The 25,286-nt window shown below is 46.3% G+C and overlaps 1 protein-coding gene across 12 annotated transcripts in view; it reads right to left on the bottom strand.

Moving 5' to 3' along the window:
• The window catches only part of PLEKHM3 (pleckstrin homology domain containing M3), a 148,865-nt gene that overhangs the window by 104,268 nt on the left and 19,311 nt on the right, over positions 1 to 25,286 (bottom strand). For all 12 annotated transcript variants that reach the window (XR_012905414.1, XM_075934373.1, XM_075934374.1 and 9 more), the window contains 2 exons: positions 12,406 to 13,326; positions 3,012 to 3,157 (listed from right to left, as the gene is read on the bottom strand). Coding sequence is in view for 11 of the 12 variants with exons in the window: in XM_075934373.1 (XP_075790488.1) it covers positions 3,012 to 3,157; positions 12,406 to 13,326 (1,067 nt within the window). In the remaining variant the exon portion in view is untranslated. The remainder of the gene's footprint in view (positions 1 to 3,011; positions 3,158 to 12,405; positions 13,327 to 25,286) is intronic.

Genomic DNA, 25,286 nt, shown 5'->3' with positions numbered 1-25,286 from the left:
GGTCTAAGCAGTGTGAAATTGAATATAGTTGTAATATTCTCTCTAATGTACAGACATATTAGTCTTCTCAACAGAACAAAACCAAAAAGTTTGGTAGCTTGTGTTCGAAGTTACACTTCTGTGTGCATTTTGAACATTTGAGATCTGTAGAATTTTGTTCTTTATCTGAACTCCCCAGATTTCTACTGATGCAGTGCATGTTCCATTCTTCAATTTTGACAGCATAGTTCCTGGGATACGCACTGTTTTTTTAAAAAAATCCTTAAATCTGAGAGATGAATAGGGTGTCTAATACAGCTTCTGAGCCATAGAGATGTCTGGAACCATGATCCTTAATTCACCTTACAGTATTTCCTTGATTTAAAAATATACATTGTATTAGCTGCATAATTACTCACCTGCAGCCAGTGCCTGGTGTTATGTGTGATAGTTTTGTTAACATTGTGAAGGGCTACAGTAGGGATCACTTCTCACTGTAACAAATTCCTCTCTGACCTGCTTCTAGCTCCAGTAGCTTATGGTTTTCAACCTTTCCAGACTACTGAGCCTCTTTCAGAGGTCAGATTTGTCTTGTGTACCCCCAAAGTTTCACCTCACTTGAACACTACTTGTTAGAAAATCAGACATAAAAATACAAGTGTCACAGCACAGTAATACAGGAAAATTGCTGACTCTCTCATTTTTACATTACAATTATAAAAAAACCTGATCAGAATATAAATATTGTCCCATTTCAGTATGTAGTATACAGTATAGAGAAGTATAACAAGTCATTGTATGAAATTTTGGTTGTACTTACTTTGCTTGTGCTTTTTATGTAGCCTACTGTAAACCTAGGCAAATTAACTCCTGAAAAATCTGTATTATTTGGCATCAGATTATCATTTTCCTAATGGCAGGCTCTGGTTTCCTTTAATAATCTGTCTTTTGATAAATTTTCTTCGAGAGAGAGCCTGCTTTTTTCCCCCCTAACAGAGCATTTACCAGTTCCTTTATTTCCTTTTCAAATAACCCGTAATAATAATATTCCCAGACGTAAAACATCAAACAGCCTCTTCTAACAGTATCTGTTATGTTTGAAGCTTCAGTATAATCTCCCTTCCTCATAAGTCTGTTATTGTTTCAGCACACTGCCGCTGCAATGCCAAAACAACGTAGTTGCCCAATGAAAAGATGCAATGGAAAAGCATATTCTGTGCACCATTTCTTCAGTGCCCTTTGTGAAACATGCTGAGATGCATATATTCGCCAGGAGTATATATCTGTCTCCAAGAAGAGATAAGCACCATCACTGACAGGAGGCACTGGAGATGTGCTTTGGGTGGAAACCGATTCCATCACCAGAGCAGCAATAAGATGGACACCTGGGAAGAATATGGCAAAGAGCTGTGGAAGACGAGATGAAAACCTAGAACACAGCTGTGAAGTCAATGAAAGACTTACCAGAAACAGACAGAAATGAAGGAGCTTTGTTGCTGACTTAAGAGCCAGTGGCACAATGAGACCATGACTATGATGATACATGCTTGTCTATCCATTCATCCATTTTTCAATATCCACCCATGCATTCTCAGCATCTGAGTGTTTTTTTAAAAAAGATTAAATCCAATCTAAAAACTGTACTTACTTTTTACCACATCTTCCTCCTATGACTGAATACGCAATTCTCTTTTTACATTATTTCTGTTGCTGATGCCAAAGGAAGTGCTGCTGTGCCATCCTTCTGATTTATAAGGTTTGACATCCACTATACTCTGAAGCTGGAGAGATCTGGGCTTATTCGGATTTCCAACAGGATGGAATTCCATAGAATTAGTGCCTACCATCAAAAAGCGCCCCTATCTCCAAGACCTCCTCTTGGGATCCATCAACTGCTGAGCTCCTGATAATCACAGCTCTTATAACTGTGGAGAAAGAGGCAATGTCTGAGATGGCCAAGGCCCAGTCCATGAGGACTATGAAGATTAGGGCCATCAGAGAAGATAGGCAAGAATGAAGGACTGCAGCAGTAGTGGGTCGAGTGGGAGGAGTGTGACACTATAAGATCCAAAAAGGGACGAGGTAGTAAGATGGGCTCTGCAGATTTGAATATATACCACTGAGGAGTCACAGGCTGAGTAGGCAAGAAATGTGGTGGGGACACATGAACTGTCAGGAATTAGGGCCTGCAGCACAGCCAGCTCTGGGCAACTTAATGAGCACAGTTGGCCTGTGCTCAGCTAAATTAGTAGCTACAGTGCTGGATGGGTGGGAAGAGTCAGTAGACCAGCTCTTAAGCCCAGCAGCAGTTCAAGGATTGTTTAAAGCAGGGCTACTCAACACGCGGCACGTTTGTTTGCAGCCCACGGTGCGGTTTGGGTTTACACAGGGCTCAACATGTGGCCCACAGGTAGGATCCTTTGAACATGGCCTGCACTGGTAACACACTCCACAATAGCGAGGTGTCTCCCAGGTAGGGTGTGCATTGAAAGACACACGTGGACGGGCTGGCTGGAACAGAGGGGTACAGGGTGTCGGCATTTCTGGCTTCCAGGGAGGAGGTGCCAAGAGTGCCGGGGCATCATGGGAAGTGCTTTGTATTCATGCCCGTCAGTGTGAAATAAGCTATTTGCATGTATATGCAACCAGACTTAAATTGCGGCCCTCGGCATGTGCTGAGAGCATCATTGTGGCCCCTGGGGCTTCTAAAGTTGAGCAGCCCTGGTTTAAAGTATTCACCCACAGTTGTGATAGCTCCAGCACCTGCTTGTTCCTAGTCTGGCTCCTATTTGGTTCTAATTCTGTTCCTGCCTTGGACCCAGGCAACCCAGCTCTGACGTTCAGCCCCAACTTCTAACTGGCCTCTGATTCCTTTTTCTACTGCTGGGCATGACCCTCCCATCCTGGTCAGGGATGTGATTGATTGGAAAATATTAGTTGACTATAAAATTAGATTTGAAAATTCAGCATCATTTGTTCTATTACATGGTATTTGATTTATTTCTTCTCAAACCAAGACTTGAGAAGATTACCTTGTATTTCGAAGTGTCCCAGTTATGAACTAGTCGTGCAGGGATTAGAAAGTTGTCATCCACATGGCAGGCGCTGCAGTAATACCACCCACTGTAACTGCACACTTTGGCTTTTCCATTGGACAAGCCTATAGAGCGCTGACAACCTGGGAAAAGGAAGAAGAAAATAATATTGATGTTGTATCCTTTGCTTGTGATGTTTAATAGGGTGTAATAAGGGAGTTAATTAACCACTTCTCAGAGGAGAACAATTTTAGAAGATGAACTATTTCATAGCCCTTGCAAACAACAAAATATGTGGATAATTCAGCATTATGGCTCAAATTTAAAAAATATCTACTAATTTTGGGCATCCAACTTGAGATGCCTAGAACTGATTTTCAGAGATGCAGAGCAGCCCCTAACAACTCCAACCAAAATCAGAGAGAGCTTAGGGCACTCAGGCAATCCATTCTTACCTGTCTTATAGCCGGGCGCTCAAAAACTGATACACCCCCACTTAGAATTTTGACTGGATGTACACACAAAAACACCATACTGCAAGATCATTTCCTTGTTTATTTACACCTCAAATCCTGGGATTTTGTGTGTCTACCACAAAACAGTATGAACTAGCTGATAACATAAACAGATGAAATGAGTTAGAAATGCTGTGTTAGGTGGCTGTCAGACTGAGAGATGTTTCAGGGCATATAGATAAATCTTCAAACTCCAGTCTTGGTAGTCAAATAAGGAAAGAGAGACGCGATGAATGGACAATATCAACATCACTCTCATTTGTAATAAGAAAAGCAAAAAAAGATTTTGAGAAACTAAATGATTTCTTTGCTTCAGTCGTCACGGCTGAGGATGTTAGGGAGATTCCAAATCTGCACCGACCTTTGTGGGTGATGAATCTGAGGAACTGTCCCGGATTGAAGTGTCATTAGAGGAGGTTTTGGAACAAATAGAAAAACTTAATGTTAACAAATCTCCGGGACCGGACGGCATTCATCCAAGGGTTCTAAAAGAACTCAAATGGGAAATTGCTGAACTATTATCTGTGGTTTGTAACCTATCCTTTAAATCGGCTTCCGTACCTAATGACTGGAAGGTAGCCAACGTGACACCAATATTTAAAAAGGGCTCTAGAGGCGATCCTGGCAATTACAGACTGGTAAGTCTAACTTCAGTACCAGGCAAATTAGCCGAAACAATAGTACAGAATAAAATTGTGAGGCATGTAGAAGAACATAATTTGTTGGACAAAAGTCAACATGGTTCCTGTAAAGGGAAATCATGTCTTACTAATCTATTAGAGTTCTCTGAAGGGGTTAACAAACATGCAGACAAGGGGGATCCAGTAGATACAGTATACTTAGATTTTCAGAAAGCCTTTGACAAGGTCCCTCACCAAGGGCTCTTGTGTAAATTACATGGCCATGGGATAAGAGGGAAGATCCTTTCATGGACTGAGAACTGATTTAAGGACAAGAAACAAAGGGTAGGAATAAATGGTAAATTTTCAGAATGGAGGGGGGTAACTAATGGTGTCCCCCAAAGGTCAGTCTTGGGACCAATCCTGTTCAACTTATTCATAAATGATCTGGAGAAAGGGGTAAGCAGTGAGGTGGTAAAGTTTGCGGATGATACCAAACTGTTTAGGATAGTCAAGACAGAAGCAGACTGTGAGGGACTCCAAAAAGATCTCACCAAACTGAGTGATTGGGCAACAAAATGGCAAATGAAATTTAATGTGGATAAGTATAAAGTAATGAACAGCGGGAAAAATAACCCCAACTTTACGTACAGTATGATGGGAGCTAATTAGGCTATGACAAATCAGGAAAGAGATCTTGGAGTTATCATGGATAGTTCTCTGAAAACTTCCACACAGTGTGCAGCAGCGGTCAAAAAGGCAAATAGGATGCTAGGAATTAAGGAAGGGATAGAAAATAAGACACAGAATATCTTACTGTCCCTGTATAAAACTATGGTACGCCCACATCTTGAATACTGTGTACAGATGTGGTCTCCTCACCTCAAAAAAAGATATGTTGGCCTTGGAAAGGGTTCAGAAAAGGGCAACTAAAATGATTAGGGGTTTGGAACGGGTCCCATATGAAGAGAGGTTAAAGCGACTGGGACTTTTCAGTTTAGAAAAGAGGAGACTGAGGGGGGATATGATAGAGGTATATAAAATCATGAGTGGTATGGAGAAGGCGGATAAAGAAAAGTTATTTATTAGTTCGCTAAATAGAAGAACATTGAGGACACCAAATGAAGTTAATGGGTAGCAGGTTTAAAACTAATAAAATAAAGTTCTTCTTCACACAGTGTGTAGTCAACCTGTGGAAGTCCTTGCCAGAGGAGGCTGTGAAGGCTAGGACTATAATAGAGTTTAAAGAGAAGCTAGATAATTTCATGGAGGTTAGGTCCATAAAAGGCTATTAGCCAGGGGATAGAAATGGTGTCCCTGGCCTCTGTTTGTCAGAGGGTGGAGAAAGATTGGCAGGAGACAAATCACTTGATCATTGTCTTCAGTCCACCCTCTCTGGGGCACCTGGTGCTGGCCACTGTTGACAGACAGGCTACTGGGTTAGATGGACCTTTGGTCTGACCCAGTACGGCTGTTCTTATGTTGTTACTTTGCAAAGTGACTGGTGTACGGAAAACTAAGCATGGGCAATAACCATTATCAGGGCCTTGCAGGCTATTTAGCAGAAAAATCTGTTTTTAATTTTCAATTTTCAGCAGTTCATTGGAGGGGCACACTGTTTTCTCACTGATTTTTAACTTATTTTAGGTGTCATGGTTTGATACTAGCTGTTTATTTAGGCCTGGTCTACACTAGGAGATAAGTTTGAATTACAATACGCAACTTCATCTAGGTTAATTGTGTAGCTTAAATCAAAGTATCTTAACTCAAATTTTGGTGCTGTCTACACTGCGGGAAGTGAAGGGAAGCATGCTCTCCCTTCGACTTCCCTTACTCCTCATGGAAGCAGGACTACCGGCATCAACCGGAGTGCCTCTCTCATTTCAAATTAGCTGTTTCCACTAGACCTGCTAATTGAAACCCTGGAAGATCGACTGTGGCAGCTTCGATCTTCGCTGTAGTATAGACATCGCCTTAGAGAGTACTTCAGTTCAGATTCAAAGCCTCTATCTACCTCTATTTTGGGTGAGTGCTACACTATGGTGTGTGTGGTTTGGGTGACTTTCCTCTTGTTAGTCACCATCTGACTATATTATTTTGATGTAGTTATCACACTTGCATCTATATTTCATTAGGCAATAAAGCTATACATAATGCTTTACAGATGCGTATGAAGATTTATAGCCTGTCACCAAGCCATGAAGCAGTCAGCCTCTAATTTGTTTTCAATGTGTGAAAACTATCTGGATTGACTATTCTGATTTCTCAATCATATTGCACAAAATTACTTGTAAGCCTGTCTCTGCTGCAGCTGCTTAACTCGGTGGTTTTCAAACTTTTTGAAATTTTGGGCGGGGCCCCGAAGCAGCTGGCAGCAGGTTTCCAGCCAATGGGAGTGCAGAGCTAGTGCTTGGGGCAGGGGCAGTGCATGTGCACTCTCCCTCTCCCCTCACCCCGTCCCACAGTCTGCAGTGCAGGACAGGCCTTAGCACCCCCACTGGTCACCTGACTTTCCCCTCCCCCCACTGCAGCAAGGAGACCCAGTGCCTGACATTCATGCCATATTGCTGGTCTGAAAGCCACTGGCTTAACTGTTTTCCTGACTCTGCCTTTCCTATCTCAACGCCTGTGGGAATAAGTAGTTTGCAGATGCTGGTTTTGCAGTGCTGTTACAGCCACATTGGTCCCAGGATATTAGAGATAAGGTGAGTGAGGTAATATCTGCTATTAGGCCGCCCATGTGACGTGAGGTGTGTGCTGATTGCACACATCATTGACTGTGAGAGCCGTGGGCTCTCTCTGCATCCAATCCAAGTGCTGCTTTGGTTCAACTGGCACACATCACCAATTCTAGGGACCCAAGCACAGTTAGCAGAACCACCCTATCCTGGGAGGTCGTCTTGCTTATGATGATCACTGAGATGAAGGAGAGCCACTCGTTAGCTTAGGTTGCCCATTGCTGGGCTAGATTGAGGGGCTGAGGCTGGAATGAATTAAATTATAGTAACACAGGCTCAGGGTCTTTAAAAGGACCTTCTGATACAATATTATTGCACAAAAAGCTTGTTGAAATTTGGCCTATACTATTTGGAGTTCAATGGGTACCACAGAACTTCTGGGAAGCTACAGCACTCGCAAAGTGCTGTCCGAATTCAAAGAGTGAGCACCTCTAGCTATCCACTAGCCAGGGGTTTGATGAAAGGCAGATCAAGTTGGTACTGTAGTTGGCTTTTTTTAAAGCAACTAAATAGTTTTGTGGAGAATAACATTTGTTGGTTTGCAGGGTGAATTAAGGACACACAGATTTCATTTTGCAATACAAAACAAAACAAAAATCAGCATTTTCCCAAGCGGGGTTGGGCTCCATGCTAGCTCTATGTAGCAGAAAGAGCTGCAGGACTCCATTTCTGCACTGCCAGACCCTCTCCACCAGCGCAAATGGGATTATATAGCCACGGACAGAGTGCCACCTCAAAAGCCACCAGACTTTCAGCCTGCTCCTGCATGGTCTCTACTGCAGCCAGCCACAGGAGCAGCTCATACAGCCAGAGATGTAGGCCAGCTGGCTTCAACTGCTCTCATGCCATTCAGCTTGGCAGAGAGAGCACTTACAGCCAAGTGTGTGGAGCCCCAGCAGCAGCGTGTATCTTTTCGGCAAGCACCAGAACAATAAATGGGAGTCCTCTGGCACAGCAGGAAAGGGAACAGTGGGAGAGGGGGAAAAAAGCAAGGCTGGAAAATAGAAAGCTACAACAATAAAGATACTGGGCACATTTCACATCAGGATGGAATGCACATATTCATTAGGACTGGCAGTTAGAGTGTGTTTTCTTTTTTTTAATTTAATTACACTTAACTGTAAAAAGGAAAAAAGAGATGAAGAGGAAAAAAAGATTCCCAAAGGAGAATGACAGTGCAAGGAGACCTGGAAAAAGGCAGCTCCTCTCACCTGTCCATTGCAAAACTTGGGCACTACAAAAAAACGGCTAGGAGCCAAGGGCATAATCTGGTCCCCACAATTCTCTGGGAGAAGCTCCTATCCTTTCCCTTTGACCCCACAGTATTGACCAAACAACTGGGTACTCTACTGAAGCGACTAGGCAGCTACTCTTTCCTCTTGAGAATTAGTTACTAGACACTGCCAGATGTAGGACACTGGACTTGATGGACACATGCTTTGATCCAGGCTGACAAATCCCATATTCCTAATCTGATCAGTTCAAGGATTTTGCCTGTATCCAAATGATCTAACTAAAGAGTGTATCTATTTGTGACACAACCCATTAATGGAAAAGGACCTTGTGGCCGTGTTACCTTTCCCACAGCTGCACATTAAAAGCCAAACCATGAAGCTTGACATTTACCAGCTTGGACCCTGGTATGGCAAAGCACTTAAGCAGGTGCTTAACTTTCTGCACATGGAGCAGTCCCACCTAAATTTAAATTAGGCATGTGCTTATTGTTTGCAGGATCAGGGCCTCAGGCCTCTGATCCCACAACGTGATCCCCTAGCATGGAACCCTACACCTTTACAGAAATCTCCATATTCACCACCAGTGCGGGGACCTGTGCTAAGGAAGAGCACTGCAGGATCCGCCCCCGCCTTGTAAGAGGAGTGTCTAGGGTACACAATTAGAGACTGAGGAGAGGATGACTCTTGGGGTGGGGGGGGGGGAGGGGGGAGAGAGTCAATGGGATATGCAGCTCGTTCCACTTTCTCTCCAGAAAATATTTATCTTCTGGGCAGTCTTAAAAATCTCCACTCCCTCCCAAACCTTTTAATCAACAGACTAAATGCTAGCTCCCCACCTTGAAAACATGTGTGCGAACTGGAATGTCCTGCACTGCCCCACAGTGAGAGGAAGAAACCAGCGGGGGGAAGTCAGTTGCACATACAGACCAAACTAAGACATCAGTTCCCACCAAAAGAAAATGTTTTTTTTAAACTACCCTCCTCACCCCAGCACATCTGCCCCCTCTCTTTCCCTTCACCACATCACTATGTCTGACACTGTTGCCCTGGCTTACATCCATGGTTGGAAAGTGCTAGTCTGCCCAAGATAAACCTGTCAAAGGCTAGGCACAGAGATTTTCATTCTTCTCTACCTGTTTGCGACTGTCAGCTGTTTGTCTGGGAGCTGTCCCTGAAAAGCATTTAAAAGGGGGAGGGGGAATATGGAGTGCAATTCAAACAAAAAGAAACTTCAGACAAAGAAACAAAGAGGAGGGAAAAACCCATCAAACCTCCCAACAAATTTCTTTATCAGAGGTTCATTGTCAATCAATTAGCCAAGGCAGCAGGGGTCTGTAGGGTGGGCGGTAGCATGGCAGACAATGGACTGCCCTGTTGTATTACTGTTTAATCACTTTTACTAAATAAATAAAGCAGCCCTGAGGTGCTGTCATGTCAAGGGAATTTATAACAAAAAAACTTCATTTTTCATTGGTCATTACTTTTTTTTCTGCAAGACAAGAGCGGGTTATTACTGTAGCCTTAAGTTCCATCTTTGTGTTGCTTTCCTTTGATTCCCACTCGGACCCTGCCACTTTCCGGCACTAATTTGGCAGGCTGAACAAAGAAGGGATTTGTACCTCCTGTAAGGTCTCAATTAGGAAAGGCTTCTGCTGTATTATGTGCCATTCAGACAGGACACAATGACGGTAATTACAGGAATTTGCACTAAATGGCTGAAGAATTCACAGCAAAACTTTTTTTTTCTCCTTTCCAGGCTTACCCCTCCAGCAGCCAGGGTGGGAGGGTGGGTAGGGAGGGAAAGCTCTTAATGCCTGCAAGCAGTAGCCTATGGTTAAACAGCAGCCTATTAAGTAAAACAGCAGAAATCGCCTATATAGTAACAAAGATGCATGGAGATCTTTGAGACTATTCCCAAAAGTCTTCTTGGCATGAACTTTTCCTCCCTGAAGCAAACAGGATTGAGTTTTTCCCAGTTATTAATAATAATTATTATTATTATTTATTTGTATTGTGGTAGTGTCCAGAGACCCCAAATCAATTCTCTGGGATCCCAGGGGAAAGGCACAACCCACAATAAAAAGCCAGAACAGAAGACAAGATTTCTTCCCTTTGAATCACCTAACTCACCAATGAAATGCAGTTACACAGCACAAGTTTCAGAGCAACATGTTAGTCTGTTTCAGCAAAACCAAGGAATCGTGTAGCACCAATTAACACATTTATTAGGGCAGGCCCATAGGGTTGCCAGGTGTACGGTATTCTACCCCACAGTCTGGTTTTTGCGCCCTTTGTCTGGCAAAAAAAATTCAGAAAATACCGGACATGTGCAATGTCCAGTATTTTCTGTTTTTCCAGTTGGGCACCGGACGGAAGCCTGGCGGGGGCAGGAGGAGTGGCTGGGAGGCGGGACCGTGATCGGTGCTGGGAGCCTGTGGTAGCATGCAAAAGTTTGGTGGGGGCAGGGGGAGTGGCTGGGACTCTTGATCATGGCCGATCGTGGCCCCGCCTCCCAGCTGGGAGCCTGTGGTTGCATGCAGAAGCCGGGCCGGGGGAGTGGCTGGGAGTCCCAGCCACTCCCCCCGCCCCCGCCAGACTTCTGCATGCAACCAGAGGGAGTCCCAGGCTGGGAGGCGGGGCCGCGATCGGTGCTGGGAGCCCTCAGCTGATTGCATCTGAGGAGGAGTGGTGCCTTGGGGAGGAGGAGAAGCCCTGTCCCTGCTCCTGAGCACTGTTCAAGCACGTTGTGGTGCCATGGTCCAGGAGAGAAGCCCGCGGGTGGTTTGTGGTTGCGTTTAGGCGCCTTCCATGGTCTCTCAGCCAAAACTTACTGGGGTGGAATTTCTGCTTCCCACTGGGACACCCAAAGACCTGGCTATGGGGGAGTCACCTTTCTACCCATGGTCGCCCCTCCCCCCTGCCACTGTGTTGCCCCGGGATCTGCCTCTCTCTGCTTTGAGTAGCAGGCGGCTCCTTTGTTCCCAGCTTGGTGGCTCTTGGCAGTAGCCACACTACCAAGATGTGTGTTCAGTGTGGGTGGTTTGGGTTTTTTTTTTTTTTTTGGCTTGACAAATTTTTAGCCAGTATTTTTTGGGAGACCATCTGGCAACCCTACAGGCCCAGCCACATAGTTTGTGGGGCTCAAGGCAGCATGCTGTGGTTGGCTGCACCGTGCAGCTCCCAGCCAGGGCAGCGAGCAAGTGGCCGGGTGGATGCCAGGCAGCGCGTGGCCCTGAAGGCACAGGGCCCAAGGCAATCACCTTGTTCACCTTGCCCTAATGCCAGGCCTGTATTAGGGCATAAGCTTTTGCGGGTTGCAGTTCACTTCATCAGATGCATGATGTGAATAATACTTGTGTATTCAGTGGATGCTAAAGAGAAATCCTAGGAAGGCAGAATATGATTCCTCAAAGTGGAAGTGATCCCTGACAATGGCTCGACATTCTGTTCTTACAAACATGCTGTAGAATTCCTAATAACCATAAGCAGTCGAAGACTCAAAGTCAACACCTGGAGGATGGTGTTTTTCACTTCAAAGGGGGGAGGGGGGAGTGGAGGGGACTCTACCCAGACTCAGAGTGTACAGCACTACCTATCATCACCAGCACTATTTTCTGCAGAATAAAACCTTTGTTGTCATTAAAGGGCACTTTAGCGCCAGAATTTAGATTCAACACGGCTGCATCTCTATCCCCATTGTGTTAGGCACTGTACTCACATACAGAAAGAGCCAAAGGGCTAACAATCCTCACATGCTGAAGATTAATTTTAAAAGGGATTTACAAAAACTAATACGATGGGAGATGTTCTTAGAGTACTTGTGTTACTTAAGAAGTTCTGACTCAGAGAAAAGAGCGCCACCTACAGCACCACTCCTTACAACACATGAGAACAACCAGTCAGACTAAAGGTCCAGCCAGTCCTGTATCTTGTCTTCTGACAGTGGCCGATGCCAGATGCCCAAGAGGGAGTGAACAGAACAGGTAATCATCAAATGATCCCTCTCCTGTCAGCCATTTCCAGCCGCTGACAAACAGAGGCTAGGGACTCCGTTCCTACACATTCTGCCTAGTAAGTATTGAACATCTTCTCTTTCACTTGGACATCCCACATTGGAATGCTAACTAACGAGGTCAAACCCAGCATTAGTTTGCCAGATCTGATACACTCACATGTAAAATGTGTGTCCATTTCTTGGACAAATGTGCATGAATCCTTACCAGGGATTGCGTAAGTGCAGTCTATTTTTCCCTAGATAGAGCCACTGTAATGAAGTTGCTTACCTGCACACTTGAAGCTCTGGGCTGTGAGTCCTCTTTCTAAAGACAAGGTGGTCAGAATGCTCAGAAAGCTAGTGGTCACAGACTGGCGCTTGCTCTGTCTAAATTCTTTCCCAAAAGACTGATTTCTGGCTTTGTTTCTGAGAGTAACCTGTTGGTTTGGATCTAAACTTCTAGCTGCATTGGCAGCAGATTTCAGGGCCTCTATCCACTCCTGTGCTCTCTGACGGGTCTCTGCACGCAGGCGGAGGACATCTTGAGGGAAAATTACCTGAAAACAAGAGTCACAGTCATCCAGAATATCTGTCTGGACAGTTTGGCACACATCGATGTTATAGGTCAGGAGAGGCTCTTCATCGAGATTCCCAGGCTGAAATGCCATGAGACAAGATCTGCTTAAGACAAAGGTAAATGCTTTCCAGTTATTCTGGACCATCAGCCTATAAAGAGTCCCTGATCTGAGAATGTTTTGGTACTCCTTTCTATTTTGGGTTAAAGCTGTAGCAGGCTTCTTTTGTAAGCCACGAATCTGGGAAAGGTCCCTGCTGTTATCCAACTTCTGAGAGTCTTCTAGGTCTTCCTGCTGCCTCATGAAAGTTGACACAGAGGCATGTACCACTTCCCAAAGTTTCTGCCCCCAGTCCAAAGTCTCCCATGGTGACTCTGCCTTCAGATGCATCTGGGAGTTATTCAACAGAATGACATCCACTATCTTTGTTTCAATGCTACCTGTCACAGTGACGCTTTGGAAATGTGAAAGCAGATACATGGTAGGAAAATTATGGTTGTCACTACTGTCAAGATAACACAGGTACAGTTTGTATGGAGAGAGCTCTGCATAACACGGCTGCCAGTAGTTGTCATGGTCCTTTCTAATTTCTAGGTATCCCTTCTTCAGAATATTTGGGAATGCCAGCTTGTGTTCTGGAACAAATGAAATGAGACAATTACTTAATTCTTTTCCAATGATTCACTCAATATTCATTCTGGATCACAGCAATTGCCCAATATTACTAGGCACATCAAAGGAAGCTGTATTACATTTCTGAGGGGAACTGGTTAGGTTGGCCCACATAAATATTTCCAGCAGGGATATATGATGCAGTAGCATCAGAGGCTAACATATTTATGCAGTCACTTTCAGATTAGGATTAAAATGAAATAAATACAGTAATACCTAAGGTTGTGACAGCTCTTTTCATTTGTGGATCTCAAAGTGCTAGAATAAGGAATGTCAGTATCATTACCCCCATTTTACAGATGGGACTTGAAGCCACAAAAAGATAAGATGACTTGCCCAGGGTCACCCATTAGGTCAGTGGCAGAGTTGGGAATAAAGCACACATCTCCTGACAACCAGTCCAGTGCACTCTCCACTAGACCACATTGCCTCCTATTGTACTGCAGAAACGTAAACCCTAAAGTGCTAAATCATATTTAAAAAGTGGCCAGGCTCAGCTGTGTAATATTTTTAGAGTGTCTCAGTCTATGGAGATGTCATTCATTCTATCATCTAAAACCTCCTAGGCATCTTAATTATTGGGAAGCATGTCTATGCTTCCTTCTAGAGATGTAAGAGGTTAACTAGTTACTTGGTAAGCATTAGCCTTACTGGACTGCTTACCAGGTAACCAGTTGGATGGCCAACCACACCAGGCTGGAGCAGCCCTCACCGGCTGAGTCACACCGGCTATGTGGAAGCACCAAGCAGGTCTCCATTCCCGGCTGTGTTGGGCCAGCGGGCAGGGCCCAGGCAAGCCAACAGGCAGGAACCACCAACAGTTAGCTGGTTAAATGGTATAATTTATACAGCCATCAATTACAACTAACAACAACAAAACCAAGCTAAGGGTGTTACCGTACTACTACAGCAGGAAAAATGGTCAAGTTTAGATTGGCCTTAACTAGTATGTCCTACATTTACTATTATCCTGACAAACCACGGACAAAACCATGTTTAACATCATGATAGTAGACATGTTTTCAACAATTTCATTGATTTAAGCATTATCCTGTCTGAAATGGATGTAAACAAACACATTTAACAACTCCCTGCAAAGGGACAGCCTATTAGAGAGTTATTCAGCTAAAAGAGGAAAACCATAGGTAAAATTGCAGAGAAAAATTAAATTCATAGCCCAAATACAATGGAAAGAAAGAAAAAAAAAAAGAAACCAATTTTGATTTCCTTACAGCTCTGGCCCTGACATTCATTAGTATTTCTGTGCTAACTCAAAAGCCATTAATTTCTTTGAAACCCACACTAATCCCTTTGTAGTGCAGATAATGGGAACATATTCTACAGTCCTCTTCCTTTTCTGATAATCCAATAAAAGCAGCAGAGCTGCTGCAAACCCAGCAGCAATTTCGCTTGCTCTCTCTGCTTCCAAAGTACAGACAACAGTTCAAGCTTCTTCCATAATAAGACAAACTCATAACCACTCCCCTTTCCTAGGCTACACAGAAATGTGTTTGTCTTTTCCTGAGTGAAAGAAAAAGCTGTCTCACTCTGTCTTACATCTAGGCATTCCCCCTCCAATTCCCCTTCTTCCCTCAAGCTTCTGGGAACTAGCTTTGACTTCACACACTTCCACAATGATCAGCCAGCTTGATTCAAATGCCTACTGTTTGGGTCTGGGCAATAGATGCTGGATAAATGAGCTGTATTAGCAGGTGCCCCTCCTACATCTACCTCTAGTGCTTCATCTCCTTGATGCACAATGAGCAAGATAATACCCATCTACTGAGTATTGCCATCTTTCTGTCCACCTCAGAAACAGCATTTTGCTTCTCTCCCCCTCACACCCCCCAAAAACCCCAATGGAAATTAAATTGAGGCACAGTTACAAGGGAGATAATCACAGTAAATAGCCCACATCTGGGCTTATGCCTTCTTGAACAGTAATTTTTTGAAAAATAAGGTGAAAGAGACAGCAGCTGGGAGTAGGAGAGAATTCTCTATGCAGATTGCCTCCTCTCTCTGGGTAGTTTGTTTTTATTACATCTCTCGAAGGTCGTGGCTCACCACCTGCAAAGTATCGCTGATTTCCACAGCCATTGGAAGAGGAAAGATCAGCAGTGATTTAAGCAAGGCTGGGAGAATATTTTTCCCATTGCCGGGCAGCTTGTTGTGTTTCTGTTTGTAGGCAGACAGCCTGTCCTGTCACGTGCCAGTTGAATGCTGCTATTAAAAACCAAACAAATGTGTTTTCTCACTTATGCATTATATGAATACATTGTAGATTACGAAGCTTTGTCTAGACAGACAGCTCCTGGATTCTGTTCCCAGATTGGCCACTGATGCGCTGTGTGACCTTGGACAATTCATTTAACTTCTTTTTGCTACAGCCTACTTACCTGAAAAGGCAGAACATTTTTTTGTTGCTGGCATGTCATGAAGCTTAATCCATTCATTTCTGCAAAGCACCTGGAAAACCCTTAACTGAAAGAACTATACTTTAAGGCCCTGATCCTACACTAATGAACACTATGGCAGCTTTGACAATGATTTCTGTGGCTGCAGGATCAACTGATCACAGCACAAAGGATTATTGCTTCTTTAAAAGTGGGGCTGACAGGTAATTAATACACACAATTAAACTGGACTCTCATTTCCAATCTCCTAGGAGGCTCATTCCCACAAGGAGCTGAGCACTATGGCCCCAATTTAGCAAATCACTCTAATTAACCACTGAAGCAATGGACCAAGGATTGTGATGGAGTCTCCATTAATGACAATTTTTAAATCAAGCCTGGGTGTTTTCCTGTATGATTTGCTCTAGGAGTCATTTGGGGAAGTTCTCAGATTATCTCAATGGTCCTTTCTGGCTGTGCAATCTACAAGCATACAAACAGCTCCATCAATCTCACTAGGGCTACCTGAAGTGTTTTGTTGGGTTGCGACCAGAGTGCTCTGCATCTTGCAGATTATGCTCACTTCCTTCCCAAGTCACATCCTCTTCTCTTCTTCTCAGTTATTTTAGATGGAAGAAGGAATTTCCCAGATAATTAGCATATTTGCTTTGCTTCTGTCCTGCATTTATATCTGGCAATTAATTTCCAATATTCAGGTTTATAAGAGCCCAAACAGGTTTATATAGCCTTATAAGTAACTTTACGCTAATGGATCTGGGCAGCAGTTTGCAGATAATACTACTTAATAGAAAACCTGGTCTCTATTTTTCAGTCTTTAGCCTCAAAGAAGGCAAAACTGACTTTGAGAATGCTGAACTAAGCTACCTCTAATTAAGCGTGTTAAGGACTAGTCCTTATTTGCTTATCAGATAGTCTGTTGACTAGTTGATTCCCCCCCTTACTGCCTCTATGACAGAGGCAGCAAAGGAGGGGGAAGGGGTACTTTAAAGCAGCAGTGCCACACAGCTGAGCCAGGGATCAGCTGTGCAGCGGCTGCCCCTTTGAAACACCACCTCTGTGTTTCAAAAGGGCAGCGCCATGGAGCCCAGGAACAGGCGGGGACTCTCCAGCTGATCCCAGGCTCCGTGCGGCATTTCCCCAGAACCCAGGGTCAGCTGGGGAATCTGCACAAAACTGTCCTGCAGGGTCAGCTGGGGAGTCCACACAAAACTTTCGGGGAAGTGCCACACAAAACGCAGGGTCAGCTGGGGACTCCCAGATGTGCATGGAACCTGAGGTCAGAGGGGGACTCTGAGGGACCTCCCAATGACCTTGGGCTCCATGGCTTTGAAATTCACAAGAGCCCCCGCTGAACACTCTGTACTTTTCAAAGCAGGCACCCACCTGTGTGCAGCCTGGAGTCAGCGGGACTTCCCGCTGGCCCCGAGCTGTACACCGAGTTCCGCATTCCTCCTTTTAATTCAAAGGAGGAATGCGGAAGTGCCTATCGACTAGTTGAGCAATCGATGGAAATTCCATTGACTACTTGATTAGTCAATTAACGAGTCAATTAACCACAATTTAACATCCTTACCTCTAATTATGGGTTTGTCCATTCTTAGGGAGTCACATTTTCAGTCACGGTAAATGTGCACAATATGTTTGAAACAAGTGCACCTCATTTCTAGGGCAATTATATTCACCTCCTCAAATGAAAGACATAAAGATTTTGAGATATGGATCAATGGAGAAATGTGCAGGAGGTCAGACTAGGGATGTTAAAGACTAGTCGACTACCCGATAAGCATTTGCTTATTGGATGGTCTTTTGACAAGTTGATATCCCCCCACCCCTTGCTGCCTACATGAGATGGAGGCAACAAAGGGGGGGGGGGGGAGAAAGGGGTACTTCAAAGTGGCAGCGCTGCACAGCTGTGCGGCACTACCACTTTGAAACCCCAGGGTGGCGTTTCAAGGGGCAGTGGAGCCCGGGGTCAGCTAAGGACTCCCAGCTGACCCTGGGTTCCTAGTGGCATTTCCCCAGAACCCGGGATCAGCTGGGGAGTCCCAGCTGACCGCCCCCCTGCAGCATGCAGCATAGCATGGACCCTGGGGTCAGCGGGGAACTGTGAGTCCCCCGCTAACTCCGGGCTCCATGGTTTTGAAATGCATGGACCCCGGGCTCCATGGCTTTGAAAGCCCACTGAAGACTCTTGTACATTTCAAAGCAGGCACTCCCATGTAGCCCCAAGTCAGTGGGACTTCCCACTGGCCTGGCTGTACGCACAGTTCCTCATTCCTTCTATGAAAAGTACATTTCAAAGGAGGAATGCAGAAATGTCCATCGACTAGTCGACTAGTCAATTAACCTCATTTTAACTAGATGAGCTCTCTGGCCCCTTCTGACATTAAAGTCTATTTTAAAAGTCTATGATCAAACTAGCCTATTTTAAAAGCTTTATTTAAAAGCTTTATTCACACTGTATATTGTTTCCACACCTGTTAATATTTAGATTCCTTAAGCCACCTCCGTTCACTTCCAATAAAATGCCTGCATGGCAGCTATTCCAGAATAGGATTCAATAGAAGATGTAGAGTCTAATGAGTAGTCTAGCCAAATCATAGAGATTTAAAAATAATTATTTTCTTCCTGCCCAGCCTTCTCTTATTTATTCTTGGATCTGAAGAAGTGGGTTGCATCCGCGAATGCTCATGATACCGTCTATATGTTTTGTTAGTCTTTAAGGTGCTACTATTTGTTGTTTTTTAAGTTTTTCCTGTTACAGACTAACTCGGCCACCCCTCTGAAGCTTTTTATTTTCTCCCCTTTTTTCTAAATGTATCAATATGGAATTTTTCTGAATCAGGGGCCTGACTTTGCTTTCAGTTGGTTCATACCAGGAGTAACTTCACTGAAGTCAATAGGCCTTATTCTCCATTAAGCTACACCTTATCTAGTCTTTTATGCCAGTAGACAGTTTCCTGATCAGAACAGCAGCACTTTGCACCAGTGTCAGTCACTGTATAAGCCAGTAGTTTTCAAACGATGGGTCGCAATCCAGTACTGGGTCATGGAATGTCAGGCACCGGGTTTTGGTGCTGCAGGGGGATCAGGTAACCGGTGGGGGTGCTAAGGCAGCTCCCTGCCTGTCCTGCACTGCAGTATGTGCTGCACCCCAGAAGTGGCCGGCTCCTAGGTAGGGTGGTGGAAGAGAGCACACAGGGCTTGGAGCACTGTCCTTGCCCCAGTGCAAGCTCTGCACTCCTATTAGCTGGGAACCTGCTGCTGGCTGCATCTGGGGGCAGCAATGTCTGAGGTGCCAGGTGAGACAGGAAGCTGCCTTAGCACCTCACTGACCACTGACCAGGAGCTGCTCAAGGCAAGCCCCTCCTGCCCCAGCCCTGCCACCCCTCAAAGCCAGAGCCCCCCTCCAGCATCCCAAAGCTCTTGTCCTCAGCCCCACCCCACAGGCCACATGCTAATCAAATTACATTGCGTTGCAGGCATCAGCAGTTTTCTTCAAGAAGGTCATGAGAAAAAGTTTGAAAACTACTAATGCAAGGTGCAGTGTAACAGTGATTTAGGCTCAATTATTCTCAAGTGACAGAGTGATGTCAGGAAGATCGGAATCAGGGCCCCCTTTCACAGGTATGGAAAAGGCAAAAGGTGCACACACTACAAAAATGGTTACAGATTAGTGGCTATTAGATACATGAAAAGTACATCCCACTCTTCTAAAGGAAATGGGAATATCAAATGAGAAAGCATTTGCCAGATTTGTATAAACTCCCTGACTCAGCTTCAAAGGGTAGAAGAAAGAGATGAAAGCAACTAACAAAGCTATTTAAATCAGGTTTGGTTCATATCAGGATAGTTAACTTGGATTGACAGTAGGAAGAAAAAAAAATATAGAAACCAAGCTGGAAATGCTATGTAAAATCACAACTTTATTAGAAGCAGCCAGCATGGCCCCAGCAGATTAATTAGGTAAAGTTCCATAGCTCGAGAGCTCAAAGCCCCACAGGGATAAACCAGTTTTCCTACCATACTTGCAGAACAATACTTCACTGTGAAGAGGCCCAGTCAGGCCTCATATCCAAGCTTATCAGTGCTATTCTACAACCCCTTTGCCCTGGTGGCTTGTCTTCTGTATCTGAGCCTCTCTCACTCTCACCTACCAGATTCTAGGGATGTAAGCGAGTAGTCAGATACTCAGGTAGTTGAGTAGAGTACTCAACTACAGGCAGTCCCCGAGTTACGCGGATCCGACTTATGTCGGATCCGCAGTTACGAACGGGGCTTTTCTTGCCCCGGAGGACGGGAGCGGTGGGACGCCCAGATGCGCCGCGGTCCGCCGCCCCCGTCCTCCGGGGCGAGAAAAGCTGCTCCCCGTCTCCCTGGTCTGCAGGGAGATGGGGAGCAAAGCCTCGGAGCACGCCCGCAGTGGGACAGCTGCGGTGCGCCTGGGCTGTCCTGCTGCCCACGTGCTCTGCGGCTTTGCTCCGCGTCTCCCAGGTCAGCAGACCAGGGAGACGGAGCAAAGCCGTGGAGGATTTGGGTGGTCCCACCACCCCCGTCTCCCTGGTCTGCTGGGGGAGAGGGGGGGTGCAGCTAGTGCCCCCCCCCCCAGCAGACCAGGCTTTTCTTGCCTACCCCTGGGGTAGAGCAGCTGGGGGCTGCTGGGTTGGTCCTGCAGCGCCGCTCCGGACCAACCCGGCAGCACCCCAGCTGCACTGCCCCAGGCGTCCTGATTCAGCCGCTGCTGGTCAGTTTCAGCAGCGGCTGAATCAGGACGCCTGGGGCAGAGCAGCTGGGGTGCTGCTGGGTTGCTCCAGTAGCGCCGAGGAGCTGCGCTACTGGAGCAACCCAGCAGCACCCCAGCTGCTCTGCCCCAGGCGTCCCCAAGTCAGCCGCTGCTGAAACTGACCAGCGGCTGACTACAGGAAGCCCGAGGCAGAGTTGCTCTGCCCCGGGCTTCCTGGAATCAGCCACTGATCAGTTTCAGCAGCAGCTGACTTGGGGACGCCTGGGTTTCTTAAGTTGAATATGTATGTAAGTCAGAACTGGCGTACAGATTCAGCCCCAGTTGAAACTGATCAGTTTCAGCAGCGGCTGACGCCAGTTCCGACTTACATACAGATTCAACTTAAGAACAAACCTACAGTCCCTATCTTGTACGTAACCCGGGGACTGCCTGTACTCACTTCCCCCACCCCGCTCCGCTGCCTCTGAATGAGGGGCAGCAAGGAGGGGGAACAGGAGCCGGTCCTGGGGGGAACCAGCACCATCTCGGTGATACTGCCTGCGGAGGGGAAGCTGCCGCTCTACAGAGATGGGGCACGCCTGGGGGGGGAGAGGGGAAGAGAGAGAGAGAGAGAGAGAGAGTGTGCGCGCGCGCGCTGGCATCTTAAAAACCATGCACTCCCTCTTAAGACAGGCACTTCTCTGAGTCACTTACCATCCATGCTTCAGATCTGAGCAGCTCTGTTGTGTGTCCCCTCTACCTGGCCCCTGCTCTGCAGAGATGGGGTGCAGGGGCAGGGGGACACCCTGACTTCAGCACTGCCCTCCCTCCATCCCCACACCTCTCAAAGCTAGCAGGAAACACCTAGGAGCAGCTCGGCTGCAGGACAGAGCAAGGTGGTGGTTAATTGATTAGTCAATGGAATTTCCATTGACTAGTCGACAGGCACCTCCGCATTCCCCCTTTGAAATGTACAGGAGCCTGTACATTTCAAAGGAGAAATGCGGAACTCCGCGTACAGCCTGGGGCCAGCGGAAAGTCCCGCTGACTCCGGGCTGCACAAGGGTGCCTGCTTTGAAATGCACAAGAGTCCCCAGCAGGTGTTCTTGTGCATTTCAAAGCCATGGAGGCCGGAGTCAGCGGGGGACTCATAGTTCCCTGCTGACACCAGGCTCCATGCTCTGGGCTCCCCTGCCCTCTGAATCGCACAGTTACAAAGGGGCAGCAGCCACACAGCTTATCAGCTGTGCGGCAGCTGTACCTTTGCAAGTGCCACCTCCATGCAATTCAAAGGGGCAGGAGGGGAGCCCGGGCTCAGCTGGGGACTCCCCAGCTAACCCTGGGCTCTCTGAGGCATTTCCCAAGGACTCCAGGGAAGTGCCACGTGGAACCCTGGGTCAGCTGGGGACTCCCCAGCTGATCCCAGGTTCCGAGAAATGCTGCAGTGAGCCTGAGGTCAGGCTGGGAATCGCCAGCTGACCCTGGGCTCCAGGGCTGCCCCTCTGAATTACCGCAGAGGTGCCATTTTAAAGGGGCAGCCCGCCGCACAGCTGATCCCAGGATCAGCTGTGCAGCTGCCGCCTTGGGGTTTCAAAGTGGCAGCACTGAGCGGTGCTGCCACTTTGAAGTATCCCTTCCTGCAGCGGGGGGAGGGGAGAGGAGGGGAGTGGAGGAAGGGGATTGACTAGTCAACATTAATATCCAATAAGCAAATGCTCATATGAAAGTTGACTAATCTTTAATATCCTTAGTACACACGTCTGCTAATCAGCTGGGTGAGCTGGAATGAAATGCTTGGTGGGCCATATCCAGCCCCCAGGTCGGATTTTGCCCACCCCTGCTCTACACAGCTGCCTTCTGTATAACACAAGCTGTGAGGCAAGTGCTTCAGGAGAAATTTTCAAAGACACAAATCACAATTAGGCCCCTTAAATCTGCCTTATGGTAAGTACTCCAAGCAGTAGGCTGTATGGGCTCTATTTACTGATGGGTCAAATAAGCACTTCACCAATCGTCTTCAACATCACACTCCTCTAAGGGTCCTTCTACATTCACAGGAGAGCAGAGCATGTCATGTTACCCATCTGCCTAATGCAGCTACCTCGCCCGTCCACTCCCCAGGTCTGCCAATGTGTTCCCATCTGCAGAGCACTGCTGAACACCTGAGCCTCACTGCCTGCCTTTCAGCTACCACCAACTTTTCCCCTTCTGACAGTGTTCCTACAGGATGGGCCGAGTCGTTAGGGCACGAGCCTCAGATTTCAAGACCCAGCTTTAATTTCCTGCTTTGCCACAGATTTCTTCTATGAGCCCCAGGCAATTCACTTAGCCTCTCTTTGCCTCAGCTTCCCCCCTGTAAAGTGGAGATAATAGCACAGACCTACCTCACAGTGGAGTTGATAACGACATTAAAGATCTGAAGCTTTTGAGATCTGCTGATGATAAATGAGATTATTATAATAGGTATTATTATACCCTCTCTGAAAGAAGGAAAAGAGCAGTAGCAGATTCATAACCCTCTGCTTGTTATTATTGCTCAGCCAAATCATTATGATAATAATAAATCTAGAAAGAAAATGGTTATGAATAGTTTTCTGCAAAAAAAAATCAAAAGAAATGAAGAATCAGAAATTTTTCCTCACAAAATTCTCCAGGTTTTTCACGAAAAAACAAAATCTGAATTTTAGTTGGCTTTCAATTAAAAATATTATTTTTTGCAGAAAATTTTAGTTTAGGAGAAAAGCCCCCAGTTACACAAAAAAATAATTCGATAGAAAATGTTAAGCAGCAATAATCAATTCCCTTCAGGGGAGCTGTAATGCAACACAGATACTTTCCCTCCTAAGAGCCTGATTTGGCAGGCACTTATGCATGTAACTTGGGGAGTTACCTGGATATTAATGGCACCACTCAGGCAGAACGTAACACGTATGTCTCCCACTCTGCAGGACTGGGGCTAGGGAACAGAACAGGAGGGAGAGCAGCGCTCAAGTGTTTACAGAAAGCTCAAAAGTAAGTCAACTGCTAAAGATCCCAACAAAGGAGACCTTCAAGCCCAAACTTTGTTGCTCATTAACACAGATTGATGTGTCTCAAAAATAGAAAACCTCGCCCCCAGCCCATAGTACTATGTAGCCGAAAAGGAGAAGTGAGCTTTCTAGCATGCTGCTCTTGCAACAGCATATAGCTGTCAAACCCAGAAGACAAGATTCCCTCTTTAGAGGGGCTGTGCCTGAAGTCCAGACTCAGGCAGAACTCCAGTGGAAGTTAGAAAACACAGCGTTTCCCTGCTTAGGTGGATGTAAGTGACTAGCTGAGTCACTACTCGACTAGTCACGTCTCCCCCTCCTTGCTACCTCTATAATTAAAGTTTGAATTCTAGAAGCCTCTGCTGATTGGCTGAGCCTTGGTAGGGGGAGGGACTTTATAAGGCAGTGGGCAAGTGACCAAGGAGCTAGCGAACAAGTGAGTGCTAACAGGGAGTTTGGAACGGGAGAGGGAAGGGCGGGAGGTTCTCTTGCCTTTCTTTTTAAATCCCTTCTCCAGGACAGCAGCGATGGTTGGTGATGGGTCTGCTGTTGTTACCTGCACGGCGTGTGCCATGTTTGTCTTCCTCCCAGAAGAAAGAACGGATTTCATCTGCACCAAGTGCAAGCTGGTCGACATTTTGGAAAAAAAAATTAGAAGACTTGAGGCCCAAGTGTCGCCCCTACGCTTGATCAGAGAGGATGAAGACTTCCTCGATAGAAGGCAGCATTTAATCCTTCAAGCACGGCAGGCAGAAGAGCCAGAGAGGGCAGTACGTGACCAAGAAGAGAACTGGCAGCATGTAACTTCTAGAAGGGGAAAAAGGCCAGCACGGGAATCCCCCGATGCTATAGAGGTAAGCAATCGCTTTCAAGCTCTCTCCACAGGCTCTGCAGTGCTGAAAGCTCTGGAAGGGACCTCACAAGGAAGAAACCAGAAGGGAACACCATCCACTGTAAGGCATGGGATGCGTAGTCCTACGGATGGGGGGTTGACGGCCACCACCCCCAAAAGGAAACGACGGGTGGTGGTGGTCGGGGACTCCCTCCTAAGAGGGACTGAGCCATCCCTCTGCCGTCCGGACCTGGAATCTCGAGAGGTGTGCTGCTTACCAGGAGCTCGCATTCAGGATGTCACTGAGAGGCTTACCAAGCTGATCAAACCTTCGGATCGCTACCCCTTCCTGCTTCTCCATGTGGGAGCTAATGATACGGCCAAGAATGATCTTGAGCGTGTTACTGCGGATTATGTAGCGCTAAAAAGAAGGATCCAAGAATTTGGAGCGCAAGTGGTATTCTCCTCCATCCTCCCTGTTGAAGGGAAAGGACTGGGCAGGGATCGTCGAATTGAGGACGTAAATGCGTGGTTGCGCAGATGATGTCGCAGAGAGGGCTTTGGTTTCTTCGACCATGGGACTCTGTTCCGGGCGCAAGGATTGTTAGGAAGAGATGGGATCCACCTAACGAAGAGAGAAAGGAGCATCTTCGCGGGCAGGCTTGCAAACCTAGTGAGGAGGCTTTAAACTAGGTTCGTCGGGGGACGGTGACCAAAACCCTGAGGGGAGTGGGAAAGTCGGATACCGGGAAGAAATGCAGAGAGGAAGGGAAAGAAAGGAGGACCCATGTTTCGAATGGAGAAGATAGGACGATCAACTGGTTACCTGAAGTGTTTGTACACTAATGCGAGAAGCCTGGGCAACAAACAGGAAGAACTGGAGGCCCTGGCCCAGTCCAAGAAATATGATTTAATTGGGATAACA

The sequence above is a fragment of the Pelodiscus sinensis genome, chromosome 7, assembly GCF_049634645.1.
Source record: "Pelodiscus sinensis isolate JC-2024 chromosome 7, ASM4963464v1, whole genome shotgun sequence".
Lineage (NCBI taxonomy): Eukaryota > Metazoa > Chordata > Testudines > Trionychidae > Pelodiscus > Pelodiscus sinensis.
The sequence above is the reverse complement of the archived record's forward strand: the minus strand, read 5'-3'. Positions and strand labels throughout refer to the sequence as shown.